The 24,291-nt window shown below is 44.6% G+C and overlaps 1 protein-coding gene across 1 annotated transcript in view; it reads right to left on the bottom strand.

The window, feature by feature from the left end:
* The window catches only part of LOC147881694 (serine/threonine-protein kinase CTR1-like), an 84,799-nt gene that overhangs the window by 43,940 nt on the left and 16,568 nt on the right, over positions 1 to 24,291 (bottom strand). Inside the window, exons 2-3 of the mRNA XM_087402110.1 lie at positions 9,068 to 9,366; positions 8,701 to 8,845 (exon numbers count right to left, since the gene is read on the bottom strand). Of these exons, the coding sequence (XP_087258236.1) occupies positions 8,701 to 8,845; positions 9,068 to 9,366 (444 nt within the window). The remainder of the gene's footprint in view (positions 1 to 8,700; positions 8,846 to 9,067; positions 9,367 to 24,291) is intronic.

Below are 24,291 nucleotides of genomic sequence, written 5' to 3'. Positions count from 1 at the left end.
CTTTCCAGGAAGAATCCCAGCCGCCAGTGATGTTGCGCAATGGATCAAGTCTATCCTTGGAGGATGTTTTGTAGAGGGTGTCTATTTTGCCTCCAGAGGCTTTTATGAGGTGCATTTATCCGATGCTTTGTGCAAGCAGAGGCTCCTTGAGCTTTCTCCCCTCTTCTATGGGAAGCAGATGGTACATGCCATGCCTTGGTCCCCAAACAAGGATTACTAAAGTCTTATACGCCATCACTGTCCTGTATGGGTTGAGGTTGTTAACTTCCCGGATTATATGCATGAAGAATTGCCTGGCCTGGCCGCTTCATTGGGACAGGTCATTTGTCCTCCACGCCCCAGGTTTTGCATCCTCTGGGACACTGACATACCTACCCCTCCTTCTATTGCAGTGGAAGTTGAGGGTGTGCAATTGGGGAAAAAGTTTTTTGACTTGAAATGGGGTGTATTTGCAGGTGCTTGCTTTGCCTGCCACAAGTTTGGGCATCTAGCCTCTGAATGCCCAATGGTTTTGCATCAACCCCCTCCTAATGCCTTGCCGCCTCAGACAAGGGAAAAGAATGAGAATTTGCAAGCTAAGGCAGCAAATCGAAATGGAGCAAAGAATGCTAAACCAGTTAATCAGGTGCAATCACTTGTTGGAAAAGGCAAAGAAAAAGAAAAAGAGAAGATGAAGGAATCTGTGGGGACAGATCGGGATGGTTTTCAACAGCCTAAGAAGGTGGTTGTATTGAAGCAACGCCCCTTTCAATCTCGGCAATGGGATGCTTCCTCTCCCTTACCAAGACAGGCTTCTACTTCAGCTCCTATCCTTCAAAATTGGGTGGGGGTTTTGAAGAAGGGTATCCCCATATGTGATTCTGAAGAAGGGGAGAATGCCATATCTTTTATGGATCATGAAAGCCTGCAACCCATGCAGGCAGAGGCTTTGCCTCTCTGATATCTTGTTTCATACTTATACTTTCCTGTATATATCTCTTTCATGCATCAAACGCTTAAGTTCTTTACATACAATGTACAGAGCCTCTGCAATGTCTCAAAGTGGAGGCTTTTCAGGAATTATGTACATAAAATGCAGCCAGATATTGTTTGTTTGCAAGAGCATAATCAACACTCTAAGGCTGGTCATCATGATCACTTTGGCAGCTATGATATATATTATGCTGGTACCACTACCTACTCAGGTGTATGCATAATGGTCAGACATGAGCTGGAGCCTCAGTTAGCATTCAATGACAGCAGTGGCCGATGGATAGTCATACAATGTAATGTCAATGGTGACATTCTTGAGCTTGCATCAGTTTATGCCTCCCAGACCTCTGCCATGGGGGCTTCTCTATGGGATTCTTTAAGCAAATATCCATGGAGATCCAATGCATTTATCTGTGGAGATTTTAACAATTCTCCTCTGCTGAGAGATAACACACTTCAAGATCTCATATGCTTTCATCCGAAAGACAGAAATGGGATAGCATGCTTCTTTCTGTGCAAGCTGAAGATTTATCGCTGCTTCTACAAGGGTCAGTGCTCCGGATATACATTCCATCATAATGCATTTACCACATACTAGGCAAGGCTTGACAGATGGTATTTGTTCTATCCACAACAATATGCAGATTTTAGCCTTCATCTCCTCATAGATTTCTCATTGGGCTTGTCAGATCATGCCCCATTATGGTTAAATCTGCAATTTGGTATGCCACTGGATGATTTGCCGACTCTCTCCAGCAGATTACTGCATGTTAATCAGGCTTATCTTCGACATCAATATTTCCAGCAAATGATCAGATTTGCAATTCATCCCTTGCTTTTGCATGCTCAGGAGGACATGAATTATTGCTTGGGACAGCTTTGTCTCTCGTATACAGAATGTCATTAGGGAGTATGGAAACTGGCACATGGCTACATGGAGGAATGAGGTCAAATGGGCAAAAAGGACAGCACAACAGTTGACTGAATTTTCACATTTAAGGCCTTTCTCTGAATCAGAAAATGATTCCCTCTCACAAGCCCGGATCAAACTGACTGATAATGATCAGCGGAAATTGCACAAATGGCAGAGTAGAGCAAGAATGAAGCCCCTCATGGATAAGGGCTGCTCATCAAAAGCCTTCTTCCAGGGCCTGCATGCCTCTCGAAAGAAAAACTCATGTCTAAGGGTAAGGAAACTAGATGGCTCTTAGACGCACTCTATCTCTGATCTCCAAGATGAATGCCAAAATTACTTCCAAACACTGTTCTCTACCCCTGGATCCCCATCAGATCAAATGACTGATGCGAGGACTGAATTTCTTCAATATGTTTCTGGGATAGTGGAAATGGACGATGCTCTTTTATTTGAGAGACCATTTACTGACACGAAACCTGATAATGCATTGTCCCATCTCGGCAAATACAAGTCCCCTGGCTAGGATGGTCTTACGGTGGAATTTTATATTTCTTTTTGGGATGATTTGAAAGATGTTCTCTTACAAATGATCAATGTTGCCTGGCAAGAAAATCAATTGCCGCACCTTTGGAAGCATGGCATAATCAAACTTGTGCCAAAAAAAAATCTATGTGATCATATGTCAGATTGGAGGCCTATTACTTTGATGCCTGTAGTTTACAAACTCATTGCCAAAATGATTGTGTATAGGCTTCATGGGATACTGAATGCGGGCCTTCATCCTCATCAGTATGGGTTTGTGCCACGAAGACAAATCCATGACAATATCTCCAATGCATTGACTGCAATTGAATATGCTAAGTACTCGAATCAAGATGTGCTCATATTGCACGTAGATATCACTAAGGCATTTGACACTGTACAATGGGATTTTATCTCTCAAACCATGACAAAGTTGGGCTTTGGTCCCAAGATAGCAAATGCAATTTATTGGCTTTATTCTGGCTATCACCACAATGTAAATATCCTAAGTCAAAGTACAGTTGACCATTTATTTGATCATAATTAAAGAGTTTTATATGTGTTAATTATGGTCAAAGAGTTATTTTAATGGTCAAAGGATTGACTACGGTCAAAGATACTTGACTCTAGTCAAGTAAACCTGACTTCGGTCAAGGAGACTTGGTTTATTACCAAGAGGGTTAACTGCGGTTAACCAGAGAACTACAGAGCTGACTACGGTCAGAGAGTGTTGACTTCGGTCAACAAGACTTGGCATGCGCCAAGAGGGTTAACCCCGGTTAACCAAGATGTGCCAACTTCGGTTGGAGAGACTTGGCTATAATTAAGGCGCCTCGACCTTTGGTCAAAGCTCCTTAATTATAATCAAGAGTGTTGACTCCGGTCAACCAGAGAATAAATATATATATATTTTTTATATATTTGTTTAGATGTGCACATGTGTTCAGTGGGGACGCCCACCGTGACTAGAATTAGTCCATAGTGTGTTATTTGCATGCAAAGCGCTAACAATTAATGGGTGCCATGGTGGTGCGCTTTAATTAATTGTTGCAGGTACTAGGAAGAATTATTTTTCCTAAGCGCTACGAGAGCCTGACAAGCATCTAGGAGGCGGTTCGTGTGACCAAGTGCTTTGAAGACTCCAGAGTGGCCCTTAGTGGCATGTAATAGGACTTAGTCTAGATTTTAGACAAGTGGCATGTTGCCAATTTGAAATGAGCTTGAAGCTCTTGTAATAAAGGGGATTTTTCACGTTTTGAAAAGGAGGTTACCAGACAGCTCTACGCTGAACTTTTGTAACAGATTCTCTTCAAGTAATAAAATACCTTCGGGGGAGTCCAGCCCGACGTTTTGTCCTGGGCCCTAGTGCATCTACAGAGAGAGGGAGTGAGGGAGAGCTTATGAAAGTATAATTACTGTCTTTTATGAGCTGTAATTGCTGTCTTTTATGAGCGAGTCGGTTTTATTGGTATCAGAGCATAAGGCTCATAGTTTTCCCAAACTATGACGATCTAGCAAAAGAGAACCTTAGAGATTGGCGTAGGTGTAGGAGAAGCGAAGCCAGCTGCTATCTATTGCCTCGGGAAAGGATTCTAGATGTAATTGTAAACGAAGAGATGCATCAACGTTTATCTGTTCGGTTGCATAAGGATTTTCCTGTAGAAAGTGCTGTGCCAGGAATCGTTTTACACAAGATGCCATTGGAAGATATTGAGTCTGTGTGCCCCAGTGTTTAATTTTATCTCGACAGAAGCATGCAAGTTTTGCACAAGGATGCGTAAGCTGCACTCATATAAGGCCAGCCAGGTTCTCGGGAGACAACGAAGGACCAGTGACTTTGACGCTCAAAGTTATGCTTGAGAGGCGTCTGCACTGAACGGGTGCTTTCATCGTTTGTTGCTTAGAGAAATGGAAGGTGGAGGCCTGATGGTTAGGCGCACGTAGAAGGTCCTGCGACGGATTCTTTAGAAGGTCCCGCGACAGATTCTCCAGAAGGCGTGACGCGCGACGTCAGTGATGCAACCCAGGTTCATCCTTAGGCTTACGTGGCAGCCAGCGTGGCACCAAAGCTGACGTGGCGCACACGTGGCAAAGGTCTTGACAGGTCAACAGACACGTGGCACATAAGTGACGTGGTGCTGACACGTGTGAACTGACGTGGCAGTGTACAGTTCAGGTGCTGATGTGCCAGTACATGTGGCAGCCCGATCAGATGCTGATGTGGCAGACTTGAGGTTATTAAACATCATGGTATGCCTAAGTCCATTGTTAGTGATCGAGATCCCAGAATGACCAGTCTATTCTGGAGAGCTTTATTTGATAACATGGGGACGAATCTGAATTTTTCTTCTTCTTTCCATCCCCAGACAGATGGTCAAAGTGAAGTAGCAAATTCTACAATTTTGGATATGCTGAAATGCTACGTGGGTGACCAAAGTTCAGACTGGGAAAAGTACCTACCGTTAGTAGAGTTTGCTTACAATAATACAGTACATAGCTCTACAGGGAAAGCCCCTTTTGAGGTCATATATGGGAAGGTGATTTTGCCACCTATATTGAGGACCAAAGATGAAATATTTGCAGCTGATCAGTTTGTGAGAGACCTCCAGACAGGAGGGGATGTCACCACAATGTAAATATCCTAAGTCAAAGTACAGTTGATCATTTATTTAATCATAATTAAAGAGTTTTATATGTGTTAATTATCTTCAAAGAGTTATTTTAATGGTCAAAGGATTGACTACAGTCAAAGATACTTGACTCTAGTCAAGTAAACCTGACTTCGGTCAAGAAGACTTGGTTTATTACCAAGAGGGTTAACTGCGGTTAACCAGAGAACTACAGAGCTGACTACGGTCAGAGAGTGTTAACTTCGGTCAACAAGACTTGGCATGCGCCAAGAGGGTTAACCTCGGTTAACCAAGATGTGCCAACTTCGGTTAGAGAGACTTGGCTATAATTAAGGCGCCTCGACCTTTGGTCAAAGCTCCTTAAGAGTGTTGACTCCGGTCAACCAGAGAATAAATATATATATTTTTTTTTTTTTTATTTGTTTAGATGTGCACATGTGTTCAGTGGGGACGCCCACCGTGACTAGAATTAGTCCACATTGTGTTATTTGCATGCAAAGCGCTAACAATTAATGGGTGCCATGGTGATGCGCTTTAATTAATTGTTGCAGGTACTAGGAAGAATTATTTTTCCTAAGCGCTACGGGAGCCTGACAAGCATCTAGGAGGCAGTTCGTGTGACCAAGTGCTTTGAAGACTCCAGAGTGGCCCTTAGTGGCATGTAATAGGACTTAGTCTAGATTTTAGACAAGTGGCATGTTGCCAATTTGAAATGAGCTTGAAGCTCTTGTAATAAAGGGGATTTTTCACGTTTTGAAAAGGATGTTACTAGACAGCTCTACGCTGAACTTTTGTAACAGATTCTCTTCAAGTAATAAAATACCTTCGGGGGGGTCCAGCCCGACGTTTTGTCCTGGGCCCTAGTGCATCTACAGAGAGAGGGAGCGAGGGAGAGCTTATGAAAGTATAATTATTGTCTTTTATGAGCTGTAATTGCTGTCTTTTATGAGCGAGTCGGTTTTACTGGCTCTACTTCCCAGTGCATTCTCGGAAGTCATCTATCTCGGTCATGGATATTGGGTAGATCAGTCAGACAAGGCTGCCCCCTTAGTGCTCTTTTCTATGCCATTGCGACTCATCCCCTCCTGATGTATCTTGATCATCTTACAAGCACAGGACAGATGACTGGTCTTAAAATCCCTGGGGCTGCATCTTTTTTGGCACAAGCATATGCTGATGATTCCTTCTTTATGCCACAGAACTCTCCTCGGGAAGTCTGCATGCTTATGATCACATTATCATTGTATGGATTAGCAGCGGGATTGCATGTCAACTTTGACAAATCCAAATTGCTTCCCCTGAAACAATGTGACTGGCATTCTATTCTCTGGCCTAGTCAGATAGTGCATTCCAAAGATGCAGTCAGGCATTTGGGATATCCTATAGGATGGCATATCACCAGGAAGCAGCAGCTAAAATGGATCTTCCAAAGACTTCAACATAAATTGGAATATTGGAAAATTTCTACTTGGCCACTTCATGTCAGGCTCAGAATAGTACAGTCTATTGTAATGTCTTATGTTCAGTTCTTTTTGCCTTTACTACATTGGTCCTCTAGAGATATCTCAGCCTTTATGTCTCAAGCTATGGAGTTGTTATGGAAGACAAAAAAGGCTGTGAAAGCATTGAGACTGCTGAAGATGGAAATGGTGTGCTCCCCTAGGATGCATGGAGGACTTAATGTTCTAAATATCAGATATCATGTACTTGCAAGGAAGGCGACTATGCTCCATACCTTTTTCCATCAAAAACAGCCATGGACTTGTATGATAGCATCCATGTGTGTCAACATGAGGACAAATGCTTATGGCCATTGGACTACTGATCATTGGGAGGTTGTCATTGGGAGATTTGTAGGAAAGATTCCTGGATGCCCTTTCTCTACTGCTCTGATACTGGACTAGAAACAAGTGCTTTCTAAAGTCAAATGGGCTCCTGATAATCATTCAGGGACAAACTCAATGAGAAAAGAAAGTATTCATTGGAGTGCCATCTTTAACATTCCACTTGCTTTACAGGAATCGGTTCGGGCATATAATCTCATGAAATTGGGAATTAGATACATCAATGATGTGGTAGATGATCACGGCCATGTCTTATCTTTTCCTCAGGCCACTGCCTCTTATGCATTGGGAATGCATCACAGATTGATATGGAAGAAAATTGCTGATCTCTTGCATCCTTTTCTACCTATTCCCCCTGTGGCTGACACAGACAGGCTTATGGATTGGCAATTGTACCCCTCTGCTACATCCTCTCGTCCTATTCCTCTGCCTGTTTTGACCTCCATCAAAGTCTACAAGCTTCTTCAGCCTACCCCTTGGATTCATCAATATGCTAATACTCTGTGGCATATCAGGCAGCCCCTTTCATGGTGGCGGAAGAATCTCCGACTATTATGGAGGTGTAAAATGCCTTTGAAACAAAGACTTTTTCTTTGGAGATGCATGACCGGCACATTGTCAGTGGGAAACACACTTGCCAACCGTCACATTGCACCACCCACCTGCTTACGGTGTCACGCTCCTTCAGACACTGTCCCTCATTTGCTTTGGCATTGCCCGTCTACTCGGAACCTCCTTGGGAAAATTTCAGATCATCTTCGCCTCCATTTCCCGAGTCACATATTTGGGAAACATTTTTGGTTATTTGGCAGATTTAGGAGGCCTTTATCTCAATACTCACTCTTTTTCTCATGGGTGAGATATTGGGCTCTTTGGACAATCTGGGAAGAGCATAATTTGGCATACTTGGGCCGCCAGTTTCAAAAGTCATATGAATCTTTTAGAGCCTCATTGCGGCAATCTTTATATGATGCCTGCCATGAGGGTGATATACATGCATCTTGCATTGAGCTTTTCTTTTTATGCTTCTGATTTGTGGGATACTCTCCATCTTGGAGACTTTCCCTCTTGTAAAGTTATGACAATATAAATACAATGCACTGGAATTTACCAAAAAAAAGTGTGTGTGTGTGTGTGTGTGTGTACAAACTACACATCTACACATCAAATTACAAATCTAAAAAAGGTCTTCTCTTATCATTATCTGCCCTTGTTTTCGGTAATGCTTTCGGCTATTGCATAAAAAGTCTCAGCCATGATCGTTATTTTCACTAATGCTTTCATCTATGGCATATAAAGACTCATCCATGATAAGAGTCAGTGCTCAAGTCATAAATATGTTACATGCTCTTTGAAGATGGAACAATCACCAAGATGCGAGAACGCAACCTATGTAATAAATATTGCCTAGCCTGCCCTAAGATAAATGTGTGCCTAGTACTATTAAATTTTGAAGGGAAAACAGCTGTAAAAACAACTAGTATGCAATCGCATTCCCTGGATACTTACACTGAGTGCTTTTGACTACATCAGATGTTTAGAAAAAACCCTGACGTTCAAAAATACTATAAAAAGACAAGGGATAACGCCTGTCAGATATTACAGGACTTTTTCTGAAAAAAAAGATACTACAGGACATCAAGGACACCCGTCATGTGGAGGGCTAGATTTGAGTTTCAAGTGAGTACTTATCAGATTATATGACCACGCATATCAAAGTCACAGCACAACCTTAACCATCACAAGCAGGAAATATGGACTGTAACAACAATCGCCTAGAAATGGCTCCCGGAGACTCCATGATAAGGAGACATACCTTGTACAATAAAGCCCGATGCCTGCAAAGGCCAATGGACAGGCTCCCTATAGGAATCACAAGACAGCTGACACATTCCTTGAGCAAACTGCTGCTAAGCCTCCAGCGTGACACCAAGTCACCATCTTCAGACATAGCTGCTCCTCTTTGTTTCAACACAAATCCCAAAAAATAAATGCCCATGGAGTTTGCTATTCCTTTAAACCTTCAAAAAATACCATGCCTGAAGAAAATGTTGCTCAATTTGCCTTCCCCATGTTTGCTTTTGGAAACACTTTACTTTCAAAGGTTGATACCATACGCACATATGCTGGCCATCAAATGGGAAACAAAAAAAAGGGTAGAAAAGTTGGCATATTTCACTCACCCCATCAGGCTGCAAACAAGCTCACCAAGAGACTCAGCAAGCTCATTCAAAGAAGCTGCCTTATAAGCAAGGCCTAGCACTTGATTCTCCAAATCACGCAAGTGTGGATCTCCATGTTTGTCAAACAGAACAACTTCCATAGAAGCATCAGATGGGTCTACTTGACGAAGCACATCTAGTGATGGTAAGAGGCCACCTTCCTTGGTATCATTACAGATTGCCCAGATATGAGGATTCATACCCCAGATATGATAAAATCCATCTTGGATTCTGTCACTGTAACCAAGGCTACCATTTACCTGAGAAATTGACATACAGGTCACTTATAAGAAACCTGAGAGACTGCTATAATTCACTCTCCAAGACAACATAGTCAAGCACTCAGCACTTTATTTGCCAGAGACAAAGGTCAAGTACCTTGCAGCAATACATGCATGTTCTAGAATCCCATTCAGCTTACATTATATATAATGAGGGTATACAAAAGCCAACATTCACATATTGTAAGAGCATTACCCATGCGTGAAAGTAATAATACAGTTTGCAATTCTTCTGATGTTAATAACACATTGCAGCAGATAAAAGATCCCCTGAGATGAGCTCCTCAGTATGGTTGTAAAAAACAGAATCCAGTAACTCTGTACTATCATTTGAAACTAAAAAAGAGAATGACACTCCAGCTTGTTGTCTCCCCAAAAAATATTATGTCCACTACAGACGTGGTTTTATATCTATGTCAACTTCATAAGACAAATGCAGTTTTCTGCATCTAGCCCTTGTTATCTGTGCAATCTTTCAACCAGGAGCACTGGTGAGGCAAAAGGAGAAGTGCTATGAGAAATGAATTTCTTCTCGAGCAGCAGATCCCTTGATGTCAACATGAGGTTGTTGGAAATGGATAGGTCACCTCCCCATTTGTAAGCCCCCATATGAGGAGAGCATGGCGGCGCTGAACCTAGGGTTTGAGAGAGTGCCACATGGGCAGAGTCGTGGCTGCCATGTGGGCACCATTCCTACAAAAAGAAAGAGAATTGTGGGGCTGCCATATCGGCAGCAAACAGGCTACCAAGTGGGCAGCACACCTCACAGAAAACCCGGCTGTGTAGAGCAACAGGACAGCAAAGAAAAGTGGTGCAAGGCCACCTGGCTGATCTGCGGATGGTGAGCTGACATCAGGAAAAGTACAGAAGGCCTTGCCCTTATATATGGGCTGGTTGGGCTGAGCCAACCAGTTCGGCTGGGCCAGCCAACCCAGTCTGCCCACAGACCAGCAAAGGGGCTAGGCCCCTGCATGGAAAACAGGGCTTTTAGGCTCTGATTCTGTGAAAGGGGGAAGTTTTGCAGCAAACAGGTCGGCCAGCAAGGGGGTCAGTTCAGCCCCCTGCTGGGTTGGTTTTTTAGGCAGACCCTTGGGCCTATAAAAGGTGGCCCTTAAGGCTTCATTTGGCATCATCTAGAGCAACCCTCTGAGAACAGACAGGAGCAGCAAGAAGGGGACCCTTGGGCCTATCCACATGAGGTGAAGGTGAACCTGAAGGAGTACAGACTGAGCTTGAGTGGCAGCCCACCGGACAGCAAGGTGGAGAGATCCTTGGACAGAGAGCCTACATATGCTCAGTGAAGCATGTGGGCTCAGAGATCTAGAGGTTGCTAGGAATTTAGCAAGAGAACCCTAAGGTATCGTATCTTGTCCATTTTGTGGACAAACGGAATTATAAAGTGTTGCTTCTATATTTGTCTCTCAGCAAAGTCTATTTTCTAGACTGCACATAACATGAATGTTGTGAAGTACGCACTTGGTGATTCCATAGTGAACACTTCCGTGTGTAATTCCTGGGCTAACTTTCACTCTTCTGCTGCGGGATACCCTCTGTGTGAGAGAGTTCACATTTCTAATAGAGGTGGTAGATCGCTTGATGCCCAGTGGAAAGACATGCAATTCACAAAAGATGGTTCATAGTGCATGTGCATTGATTACAGCAATCTCAAAACAGATATCCAATCCCAAGATAGATCTGAGGCTGGGATACCACCAAATCAGGCTGAAAGAGGGTGATGAGCATAGACAGCCTTCTACACACAAAGGGGCCTGTATGAGTTCAAAGTGATGCCATTCCAATCGGCTGTGCACCTGCCACCTTTCAAGCATAGATGAACAAGATACTGCAGCCACTTCTATTCCAATACGTGCTCGTCTTTTTTTAAGGCATCCTCATTTACAGAAAAATTAAACAAAGCACATTGGGCATGATAAAGAGGTGCTGGAAATCTACGGGTTGCATCAGCTCTATGCTAAAAGGCAGCAAGTGCACTTTATGGCAAAAGAGCACATTGTCGGCAAGAATACGATTTGAGTGGATTCCTCAAAGGTGAACTGCAAGAAGAAAGAAAGAAATTTTATTAGAGTCTTCGGAAGACCGATGGGTCTATGAGACTGAAAGAAAACCTGATACAAATCACAGTAAGGGTGGAGCTACTAAAACGAGCATCATCACCCGTGCTGAATCCTAAGTCTGATCATACATAATCAAATACATCTGGGTATGACAATGAAAAGAAAAAAGACTGGAGCGGAGCGGAATCCTCCGTGTGTCATGTCGCCCTAGCTAGTGCATAGCTGGTGATGGGGCGCTGGCATCCGTCAAGGGGTCCCGTGCGTCTCGGTCTCCTAGAGGAGGCTCGACGTAAGACCAGAGCTACCGTGACTCCCGTGGGGCGTATCCCGATTCTAAATAATGATGGGAGGTCCCCTAGAATGATCTGTGTGTCCACTCAATGTCTCGTGTGTCGTGTTGTGGTCGTCAGGTCGAGGTCTCTGTCACGTCTACAGCTAGACACTGGACGATCAATGTCACTCGATGGGAAGAACTCTGTAATCCTGCTCTGAGAGGTGTCTGATGGTGTGGCCAAGCCCCATCACCTGAGTAAGTACTCTCTGTGTCGGACCCCCTCGTGAATGAATGCCGCAAGACATCTCTGATCTGGGTAGGCGAGGAATCTGGAAAGGAGCCTAGAGCCGTCTCTGAAGAGACAGTGGTAGCACCCTCGGATCTCGTAGTACACTGGGCACCTGAAAATAAAATGCTCCTCCGTCTCAACCTCCTGACAGTCGCACAATATGCATATGCGATGCTCCCTGGGGATCCCCTCTGCTCTGCTGCTCTCTATGCGGAGGCAGTGTGATGATATCCGAAATTGTCCGATGGAGATCCGTAGTGAGTGAGGCATATGAAGCTCAGTGTACCCCGATGGTGTGATGAATCCCTCCTCAAAAATACGAAGACAGTAATCTCTGTAGAAATTCAGCTTCACTGGGAGTTCCCTCGACTCCAACTAGGTCCTGAAGGTGTGTAGCTACAGGAGATCCTCTCGAATGACCTGGTTGGTGTGTGGCCCGATCGGGATGGTGGGTGGGAGTACCGGAGGGGCATCTAAACTGTACTGAAAAGGAGGTAACCTATCGATGTGAAACCCTAGTCTCACAAACCATCTGTGAGTCCGTGCATAACAGCATCGCTCGTCTCCCTCTATTGCCAACCTCATGGAGGAATCGAGAGCCAACCATGGCAGCCTCTGTCTCCCTGATGTGCAGTCCCCATATGATCTAACCCGATGTAGATATGTGATGGTCTGAAAGGCTGCATCTAGCTGGAGTGGAGAAGCACCAAACTCGGCCTAAATGATGTGATGTGGTACAGATGGTTTCCCTCGGATCATCCGTGAGAGCATGAGGATCTGTAGGCGCTCCACCCGTGTCCACTCTATCTCTATCATGTCAAGTCCCCAACAAGGGCTGCCATACATACCGACTGGTCGGACCAAGGAGTCGAAAAGAAGAGCCTTGGTCCGAGGGTCCTGAAAGTGGGAGTGGAAACACTGTCTCTCTAGCCGAGCCAGTGAGGCATATCCCCTACTTAGTCTGGCCTGCATCGCTGGTCTCATCGTGAAGATCGGGCCAAAAAAGATGACCCCCAAGTAAGTGTATGAGGGTACGATCTCAACTGGTAACCCACCAAAGTAAAAATAAACTGCTTCCGTTGCATGTTTGCTCGAGAGGTGTTAAAGATCATGACCTTGGTCTTGCCAAGGTTGACCTCCAAATCATGGGATAAACAAAAAACCTGTAGTGAATCCAAGTGTCGCTGGAGCCCCTCGGGTGTGGACGACAAGAGTGCCACGTCATCTGCATAAAGAAGAATCCTAATGATGATCCCAGCAAATGAGCAACCGGTCCCTCCGAAAGCCCCCATGAAAGTCTCAAGCTCATCAATGTAGAGGCCAAACAGAGAGGGAATGGCTGCATCCACGCAATGCCACTCGGTTGAGAGGGTTTTTGGGCCTCGCATCTTTCTATAGATGATTCAGACAGAAGCGGTCCAGCCTCTCTACCAAGCCGTTGTGCATAGATTGGCCAACTATAACCTGATGTGAGCCAAAGCTCTCATCATATATGATTGCCTTCAAAGGAGAAGATAAAGTACTCCCAAGAACCACTTCTCTAAAGGGGAATCTCTAAGAAGAAACTCCTTCTGGCTTGTCCCCTACAAACTCTAGGTTGTTGTACATATGACAACAATATAATAAAACGGGAAAAAAGAGCCTAACATAATTTAGAGGGGATTGTGGAGGACAATATATAAGTCCAACCCACGACTTTTGTATGCACTTATGATGTGGCATCTAATCCATCCTCCTTCCTCCTCCAATCTTCGTACACCCTCTCAGAGAACTCACATGAGCTCAATTTAAGAATAAGGCAACGGAATTAGTTAAGGTCAACGCTCCTAGGAAGTATGGAAACTGGGCAGTGTACTATGAAGGCATGGCACTAATCAAAGAGTTTAAATCCAAACCAAAAGACTCTCAGTCTTAAACTGATGTATGGCTGATTATGTTTTTCAAAGGTACTCTAAATAATCAGAGTTGTTTTTTGCACTCCCTGGAAGCTGCCATATGCCCTCCCTAAAGAGATGTACTAGATGGTTTTTTGCTGTCCCATAGACCTGTTGGTCTCCCATGGACATTAATAGCTTTTCTTTCTCTCTCTCTCTCTTGCAATTCCGAGGGCTTCGCCATATTTCTCCACCCAACCGCGTTTTCCCGTGAGCTCCCTCTCGCATCCGTGAACTCCCTAATCGAGTTCCCTCTCCCTCATACTTTCCATAAGGAGCTCTCTTTCTAGAATCCTCCCCCTTGCTAAGCACTTGCCACTTGGCCTATGCCTTTGATGCCACATGTCCCACAAGGGACTCCTTTCTTTTTAGCCCTCTCTTGGGCCTCCCTATGCACCTCCTCATAAATGCCTAGGCCTAGGCATGACCCTAGACCCAAGCCCTCTAGGGCCTGCTAATGCAAGTGCTGCCAAGCCCTCTAGCTTCCCGCCTTATACCATGGTCGTGGTATTATAGTTGACGTAACATTCCCTTCCCCTTAAGAATAATTTACGTCCTCTAAAACAAAATTGGGAAACCTCCTCTGGAGATTGCTTACCCTTTCCCACGTTGAACTCTCTTCAGTTCTATCTTTCCCACTTAACCAAACATTCTTGCCATATTGTGTGTTGCGTTGTCTATCTAAAATTACTTATGGTTCATGTGGTAAAGATGCAGGTTCATTAAGTTCAACTAGGCCTTTCAATTTCACTGAGATTATCATCATCTTCTTATTTTCTTTTTAGCCTACTAACATGAAAAACTGGATGTACTCTACATCCCTCAGGTAAGGCTAATTTTTAAGCAAGTTCTCCAATTCTCTTAAGTATTGTGAATGGTCCACAATACCTAGGAGACAAGTTCGGACATTTACCTGTCTTTAGAAATTCTGAAGATTCAGGTACCTTGAGGTAGACTTTCTCATTTACTTCAAAAGTCTTTGGCCGCTCGAACCTTCTCTTTCTCGAGTCCCACTGCCATTGGGGCTCTTGATTGAAATCCATACATTGTCATGAATGGACTAAAACCTGTAGCTGAATGTTTTACACTGTTATATGCAAATTCTAATATGGGCAAATACTGTTCCCAATTAGTTTGCCGTTTACTTACATATGCTCCAAGCATATCCTCAATGATCTGATTGACTCTTTCAGATTGACCATCACTCTTTGGATGATCCATCGTGCTCATATTCAATGAAGTTTCTAACCTCATAAACACAGCGATCCAAAAACTGCTGTTAAATTTGCTATCTTGGTAACTAACAATACCATCTGGTAGCCCATACAATATGTAAATATGCTCCACAAATAGCCTAGCTAATTTTAGAGTTTTAACATTTTCATTGACAGGAATAAAATGAGCCATCTTGGTCAACCGATCAACAATTACCCACACAAAGTTGTGCCCCTCTATGTCCTAGGTAATCCCACAATAAAATCCATGGAGATGCTTTCCCATTTGCCAGATGGAATCTCCAATGGGTGTAGGAGACCTCCTACCTTAAGACGTTCATCCTTATTGACCTAGCATTTTTGGGACTTCAATACATAATCTTGGACGTCCTTACCTATTCCAAGACAAAAGAATTGTCTTTTCAGAAGCGCGCATGTCTTCTGAATTCCCGGGTGTCCATCTCTCGGACTATCATGACATTCAAAAATAATTTGGCGCCTAATGTTATTATTATCCGAGACACATACTCTACCCTTGTAGAGCAGGTAGCCATCTTCAATAGTATATTTTTTCCACTTGAGTGCTTTATCACCAACCTGTGGTGCATCGCCATTTCCATGTGACTTCTCAATGGAAGCCTCTCGATTTGTAGGACCCCTATTTCTAATTGCTTTCCATATTTCATAGAAGTGAGGATCAAACTCACATTTTCCCTTTAAGGACTCTAGGAAATCATTCTGAAATTGAGTTTTATGGCATTCGGTTGAGAAAGTCTGCTATCACATTAAACTTTCCCTTCCGATATGTCAATTGTCTATCAAACTCTTGCATTAATTCAGCCCATCTAACTTTTCTACCTTTAAGCTCTGGCTGATTGCAAATCAACTTAATGCTCTCTTGATCAAAGATGATCTCGAATTTGGCACCATATAAATAGTGCCTCCAATTCTTTAATATATATAATATAGCATACATTTCCTTCTTATATGCCGATTAATTCCGTTGGGCATGATCTAACTTTCTGCTTTCAAAAGCCACTGGTCGACCTTTTTATAAAAGTACCGCCCCAACAGCAAAACCAATGGCACCTGTCTCAACCACAAATGGTTCATTGGGATCCATTACCTTTAAGATAGGAGCTGCTGCTATAGCTACTTTTAATTTTTCAAAACTTCTCTTTTGATGTTCATCCCATACGAAGGTGCTTCCCTTCCCAATAAGTTGGCCTGTCATCGGAACAGCAATCTTAGCATAATCCTGGATGAATCTCATATAGAATCCAGGCAAACCTAAGAATATCTGTAATTCTTCTAGGTTTGTAGGATGTGGCCATTCCAATATGGCCCTTACTTTGTCAGGGTCCATACGAACCTCTTCTTGGGATATTATGTCCCAAGTATTTCACTTCTTTTGCAAAGAATTCACAATTGGATTCTTTAGCAAAGAATGAATTATCTCTAAGACTCTGGAACACTTTTCGCAAATGTTCCAAATGTTTTTTTTTTGTTTTAGAATATAAATCCTACAAAAAATTTCCCTAAATATGGCCTTAAGACACTGTTCATAAGTGTCATGAAAGTTGATGGAGCATTTGTTAATCCAAATGGCATTACTTTTCTTGCTGCTCCGCCTCCCCTCCTGCTCGCTGCCCGCCGCCTTGCAGCTCTGCCCACCACCATTTTGCTTCACCTTCACAGCTCCCCTCCCACCCTACAGCTCCTTGGCACCCGCTATCCATTGCCCTGCAGCTCCGCCTTCACATCTCCCCCCCCCCCGCCCTGCAGCTCTGCTGCTAGCCACCCTCGCCACTCCACCCTCCTCCATTGTCCTCCACCCTCATCCATTCTCATCCACCCTCCGCCTACAACCCGGCACTACTCCCCTAGCGCACCACTCTGCCAGCCTCCATCTACCCCCCGCCCGAACTGCAACCCCTCCACCCCGACCTACAGCCCTGCCTTCAGCCCCCTCCATCGAGCTCTACTGCTCCCCGCCATTTTTCATCCCCCACGACTGGATTTGCCTCCCGCCAGGGGGGGTGGGGCTGATACTCCCGCTCCTGCACTAAGACCTGCACCGAACACGAGATCAACCAAAAGAAATGGGAAAAGGTGACAAAGATACGGAAAAAGCCGCCAAGAAAGACGACAACAAAACCAAGAAACAAACACAACTGAAACTCGAGGAATGTGAACACACACTACAACCACAGTGGACTCGGAGTTGACAGCAAAGTAAAGGAGGGGTCCACCTCAACCTCAGCTTCAGTCTCAACTTCCGTCTCAGCTACATCCTCATCCTCAGCTTCAGCGCAAGCCTCAGCTTCAACTTCAGCGTCAGCCTCAGTTTCATTTTCAACTCCACTTCCATCCACAGCCTCTACATCCGCAGCTACAACTACTGGCACTAATATACCCCTACCCATGACATCGATTGCTCCACCCTCCCCTAGGATAGAGTGGTTGTCACTAACATCATCTCTTCCGTCTCTCCCTTCTTCTCCCACTACAGTTCTCTTCAATTATGACACCTACTTTGGAGGGGTCATACATTGTTTTGCACTACGCCTTGACCTTTCTCTCCCCTCTGCCCCTCAGTCGGCCCACATTCCCACACCCTGCTGGGATCGCCTTCTCCAAGCCACTATCATCTCCATATCGCACCCATCTCACCCAACCATCACCCAGCCTCCCATCTCACCCAGTCATCACCCAGCCTCCAGTCTCATCCCCACACTTTCATGCCACAGTCCTTTCAGTTTCCGCTAGGGCATGGACGAGCTGACCCATCAAAGGCTTGGGAGAACTTACTGATGGAGTAACATAGCATCTGAGAGTGCGAGATGGAGCTATCACGCTTCGCACATAAGCAGACACACTTCACCCAGGAGCAGGCACGTCTCATACAAGAGTAGGCTCAAGCTATCCGAGACCACGCTGATCTTATTCAGAGACTCAGACAGGAGATCTCACAGTTTCGACAGGAGATCACTGCTATACGCACAGTCCTAGTGAGCACCCCAGTTGTGGAGGCACAAATTGCGAGCATGCAACCTGCTATCGAGGAGACGTCCAAATGGATCAACGTAGCCAAATGGGAACCTGCAAGGGTAACCGTTTCGGCTACCCTCCTCGAGCAGCAATAGAGAGCCAGTAAGGCTCTCAACATCAAAGTACATGGGATCCCACGCACTGAGGCTACACCAATGGAAGATGCAACGGCGTTCATCGCAACTACTCTAGGGGCGACTGAGCATAGGATTGAGGGACCATGGCGGGTAGGGAGGGACCCCAACCGAGAGCAGCCCCTTATCATACGGTTCCATGACGCCCAAGCACGACTTTCGGCTTTACGTCGTAGGTCAACCTTACGAGACCAGCCAGTGATCTCCATGGATCAGGACCTCACTCTACTACAGGTTGAGGAGAGGCTCTTCCTGGTGTAGCAATAAGATCAGGCCCGCAAGGAGGGGAAGTAGGCAGTAGTACGAGATGGACGACTCCTTACAAGCCCCCGTCGAGCGCCCACCTCCCCTCCCACATAGGGAGGCGAGATCTATGAGACTCAAATATCCGAGACCCTATCCAGCACCATCTGAAACTGTAATGCTACCTTATGGTCAAAACCAAGGAACTTCTCGGAATCCTATATAAGTCACGACATAGTCTTTTATACAGAGACACATCAGAGTCCAGAGCGCCCACTACCAGTAGTCAGCGGGTATACATGGGAGTCCGTCGACAGAGATGAGACGAGGGATACAAGAGGGGTTCGAAGGTCAGGAGGAGTTGCAGTCCTTTACAGACCTACACTTTTAGGGGCCATCTCAGTGGAGCAGAGACATACACATTCCAAGTTTCTTTAGATCCGGATTCACTACATGGACAGCCAGGATCTGTTTATTGCAGTTTACTACATCCCCACTGAGACCTCCCACTTTGCCAGAGATAGTCGAGGTGAGGATGAGACATCTCCATTTGTTGCTCTTTATCAGTCCATTGTGTAGGCCATCTTCTCCCGGTCATATTGATGCCCTCTGGGCCCTGGTATGTGCCATGTAGCTTTAGTTATTGGCACTTAGGTCACCTAGTACTTTTAGTGTCTTATGACACCTGGTACTAGTAGTACCACTAGGACCTAGTTGGCACTTAGGTCACCTAGTACTTTTAGTATCTTATGACACCTAATACTAGTGGTACCACTAGGACACTAGGTCCTAGGGTTCTCTTTTATAGTACTTTGTACTTTCATTTTCATTCTTCTAGTTGATGTGATGGCTTCCACTTCTTGCTCCACTCTTGTGCATCCTTTTGCTTCCGTGAGCTTACAATGCTATCAGAGCACCTCCTTCCCGGACCTGCTCCCTACTCCTAGCTTCCTGCTTCCAGCTCCAACTCCCGCACTTCAGCTCCATCGTCAAGCTCAGCTACCGGACGTCCTGCATAGCTCCGACGCGACCCCGTGACCTGCCGTCCGTACGATTCCGTACAATCGTACGGATTTCCGTACGACGCGTCAACTGTCCCAAAAAAAAGGGCTTTTTCCCATGTCCATACAGTTCCGTACGGCCCTCCATACTGCGCGTCAAAAATCTATTCATACAGCTCCATACGGCCGTCCATACAGTCTGTACTTCTGCATCAGATTCGACCGTACACTTCCGTCCATATTGTTTTGAACTTGCAGGATTCATTTGCGGGCTTAGCTGTGCATTCAACCATTGTTTGGCTTCGATTTTGGGAGTAAACATTGCAGTAAATCTGCAATTTTTGGTGACATTTGGGGCTTTTGCATTCGGGCTATGATTTTGCAGGTAGATTGCAGATCTGCAGACAATTTGGGGCTTTCCTGAATTTGCCCCATTTTTGGCTCAGTTTTGCTCTACAAATTGGGGATTCTGGATCTATTGCAGGCAGATTGCACAATACTTTCAGATTTGCAGTGAATTTGGCAAGAAATTGCAAGCCATTTGATCACATTTGCAAATTACAGCCTTTTTTAGGGCTTTTCCAATTTTGGACAGCAAGTCCTATTTTTTGCAGTTGCAAGCCTTGAGGCTATCTTTTGGGTCACTTTGTCAGTGCTTTTTTACTTGTCCCATTTGCAATGACTGGCAACAATCATGATTGTCTAATACTGGATCAATGTTTAGAGAATGAAGATACTTCCTTGCACCGATCCCGCTCAGAAGAAGCAGCTGGGGACTCCCCAGTGCACCTGCAGAGACTATCACTTCACCACCTCGAGATAGATATGCCCGATGCACACCTCCCTGTTCATCAACATACTCTATCCGGAAGTTTCCGGAGCCCCTTTGCCTACAAAAAGAAGGACAAAGATAAAGATGGGTCACGCAAATGGTCGATCTTGACAGAACCAAATCAGCTAGTAAATTTAAGTTTCAAGGGAGCCTTGGTAGGGATCTGGAGCGTATTGGAACCAAGAAAAAAGGCCAATCCAAATGCCGTGGGCTCGTTATATGAGCGTTTTCTGAGCTTACAGTCAGCCTGTAGTTAAGAGTGAGGGTGGGGTTTTTGTTCTTCATGAAGATGATAAGTTGGATGGCACCAACTATCCCATGTGGTCTTATCTCATGAAACATATTCTTGTTGCAAAACATTTTTGGAACATTGTTTCTGGGGTTGATCTGAGGCCAACCAATGCTACAGTGGCTGCCCCTATTGCTGGTCCCTCTGCAGAGGGTACTCCTCCTAATGCTTTATCCTCCAGCACCCCTGTTGCTGCTCCTCCAACTCAGGAACAAACAAGATGGGATGCAAGAGATGCAAATGCACATTCATGTATTGCTTTATCATGCAAGAGAATCATTATTCCACACATCCGGTCATGCAGGACAGCAAAGGATGCTTGGGACAAATTGGCTTCTCTTTATCAAATTCGCAATGAGGCACGTGTTGCATATTTAAGAAGGCAATTGCAGGAAGTCAACATGAATGAAGGTGATTCTATGGATGCATACTTGACCGAGGTCAAGGACCTCATGGAACAACTTGCCAATATTGATGAGGTGGTGCCAAATTCTCAGCTTGTCAGTACCACATTGAATGGGCTGCCAGATACATATCAAGGGTTTGCTACAACCCTTCGACTAGTGGCCATGGGCAATCCAAACCACTACTCCTTTGATCAATTAGTCACTTTGCTTTTGCAGGAAGAGCAAAGTCGCGCTAATAGGCAAGCTACTATTCCTGATCATGCATTTGCTTCATAGCAGACAGGAAAAGGCAAGGCTTCCAAGCCTATGGGCAAGCCTAAATATGCGCCTAACAGTGGCAATTCCTCCAATGCATCTCAAAATACAGCAAATAAGTCGAAGAAGAAAAGATGCAACTATTGTCGCAAGCCAGGGCATGAAATTTCAGAATGCAGGAAGCGCATTGCTTCGGAGAAAAAGAAAGTAGGATTGACGATCAATGCCTCACATGCAATTGAATCCCATGAGCCAGCAGATGCCTCACATGCACATGCTCTCCAGGATGATTGGGCATGGGCTGTCCATTGCTCTTTTGATCCCTCCAAAGTTGATGCATTCTTTACTGCTAATGATGCTCAGTCTTGGTATTTTGATAGTGGTGCTTCCAAGCACGTCACTTCTTGCAGACAGTTGTTTCATTCCTTAGCTAATGCACCTCGAGGGGGGACTGTCACATGTGCTAATAATGCTTCCTATGCTGTAAAAGGAATTGGAGATGTGCAGCTCACATCCATTTCAAGCCATCCTGTCACTTTGACAAATGTTCTTTTTGTGCTTGGAATTGAATTCAATTTCAGCAATTGCCACTTCAGGTTTCAGAGTGATATTTGATGGATACCAAAGTTGATGCATTCTTTACTGCTAATGATGCTCAGTCTTGGTATTTTGATAGTGGTGCTTCCAAGCACGTCACTTCTTGCAGACAGTTGTTTCATTCCTTAGCTAATGCACCTCGAGGGGGGACTGTCACATGTGCTAATAATGCTTCCTATGCTGTAAAAGGAATTGGAGATGTGCAGCTCACATCCATTTCAAGCGATCCTGTCACTTTGACAAATGTTCTTTTTGTGCAATGGAAGTCAACTTGATTTCAATTTCAGCAATTGCCACTTCAGGTTTCAGAGTGATATTTGATGGATACAGATGCTTAGTATATGATCTTCGTGATGACAATGCCATAGTTCTCACTGGCACTTTGCAAAAGGGGCTTTATCACCTTGATCATCACTCAGCGGCACTTTCTATTCAAGCATTTGCTATTTCAGATTCACAGCTTGCTGAAACTCATCTTTGGCATGAGAGAATGGGTCATCTCAATTATAGAGCTCTTGCCAAGTTACATTCACAGGGCATGGCAAATGATGTACCTCAAACTCGCATAGTTTCCAAACATGTGTGAGGGTTGTCTTTTGGGTAAGATGCATCGGTTTCCTTTTCGAAAGAATTTTCCAAAACTCTCACAAAGGAAATTGCAGCTAGTGCACAGAGATGTCTGTGGCCCAATGAGGACAAATGCCATTGGGGGATACAAATATTTCATGACTCTAATTGATGACTTCACAAGATATTGCTGGGTATATGGTTTAAAAGCCAAATCTGAAGTGTTCTCATGCTTCCAGAGGTGGCTGAATATGGTTGAGAATGAATCAGGATGCAAGCTTGTCACCCTCAACACAGATAGGGGGGGAGAGTATATGTCAAAGGAGTTTGATGCATTTTTGTCTTCACGGGGAATTGTTCACTCATGCACTACTCCTTACACTCCTCAGCATAATCCTGTTCCTGAAAGGAAGAACAGGTCCACTATGGAGATGGCCAGATGCATGCTTAAAACCAAGTCCTTGCCCAATAAATTTTGGCTTGATGCAGTGATGTGTGCCAACCATGTGCTGAATAGATCACCTACAAGGGCACTGAGGACTGTTACACCTTATGAAGCATGGAAAGGCAGGAAGCCTTCACTTTCACACATGAGAGTTTTTGGGTCTCTTGCATATGTTCATGTACCATCTCAGCTGAGACATAAGCTTGATGACAAGGCAATCAAATGCACATTTATTGGTTACAGCCAAGAGAGCAGAGGGTATCAGTTGTATCAACCAAATACTGGGAAGATTATTGTCAGTAGAGATGTGATCTTTGCTGAACATTCGGCTTCTCCTCTTGTGGACTGCAAAGCTAAGCCAAAAGTGGACATGTTTGATGCCTTTCACTCTTGGTTACCTCTGCTTCCCTCAGAGGGAGACTTTGACCAGCAACATGAGCCTCCTGCAGGCCCTCCAACAAGCAATGATCAGCCAGCACCCCATGCTGATTTGCAGGTTCCACTTCCAGCACAAAATGATCCCACTATTCATGATGCAATAATTGAAGAAAGAGCTGTGAATAGACAGCAAAGGCAAGTTCCCAAATGGCTTCTTGACACATTGAGGGACAGCAAACGAGATCAACCTCTTGCTGCCCGGACAAGATCAGGGAATAGACAGATGCATGGTCACTTTCTTGAGTTTGCACTCCTTGCTACAGCTTGCAATGTAGAGCCTTTGTGCCATAAAGATGCTTTTAACAGCAAAGAGTGGATGGATGCAATGAGAGCTGAGCTACAATCTATTGCCAAAAATGACACATGGGAATTAGTAGATCTCCCTCCCGGCAAGCATGCCATTGGTACCCAGTGGGTCTACAAATTAAAAAGGAAATCTGATGGCAGCATAGATCGACACAAAGCCCGTCTTGTTGCAAAAGGGTATGCCCAACAACAAGGCATTGACTTTGAGGAGACCTTTGCTCCCACTTCCACGATTACTACTATTAGATGTGTCATTGCCATTGCAGCCCATCACCATTGGCAAGTGCACCAGCTTGACATCAAGACTGCATTTCTTCATGGGGATCTGCAAGAAGAAGTTTATGTGACACAACCTCCTGGCTTTGAGGTTGTTGGCTCCAAAAACAAGGTATGCCGGCTGAGAAAAGCCCTTTATGGTTTGAAGCAGGCACCCCGGGAATGGTATGCTAAAATTCATGCACACTTACTGTCCCTTGGTTTTCATAATAGCCCCACAGAGCCCACTCTTTAGGTCCGTGGGAGTGGATCTGATTCTTTAGTGCTGATTTTATAT

This window comes from Dipteris shenzhenensis, chromosome 30 (genome assembly GCF_047967505.1).
Source record: "Dipteris shenzhenensis isolate YYH24624 ecotype China chromosome 30, Dip_SZ_1.0, whole genome shotgun sequence".
Lineage (NCBI taxonomy): Eukaryota > Viridiplantae > Streptophyta > Polypodiopsida > Gleicheniales > Dipteridaceae > Dipteris > Dipteris shenzhenensis.
Note: the sequence above shows the minus strand (reverse complement) of the source record. Positions and strands in the feature narration are given on the sequence as shown.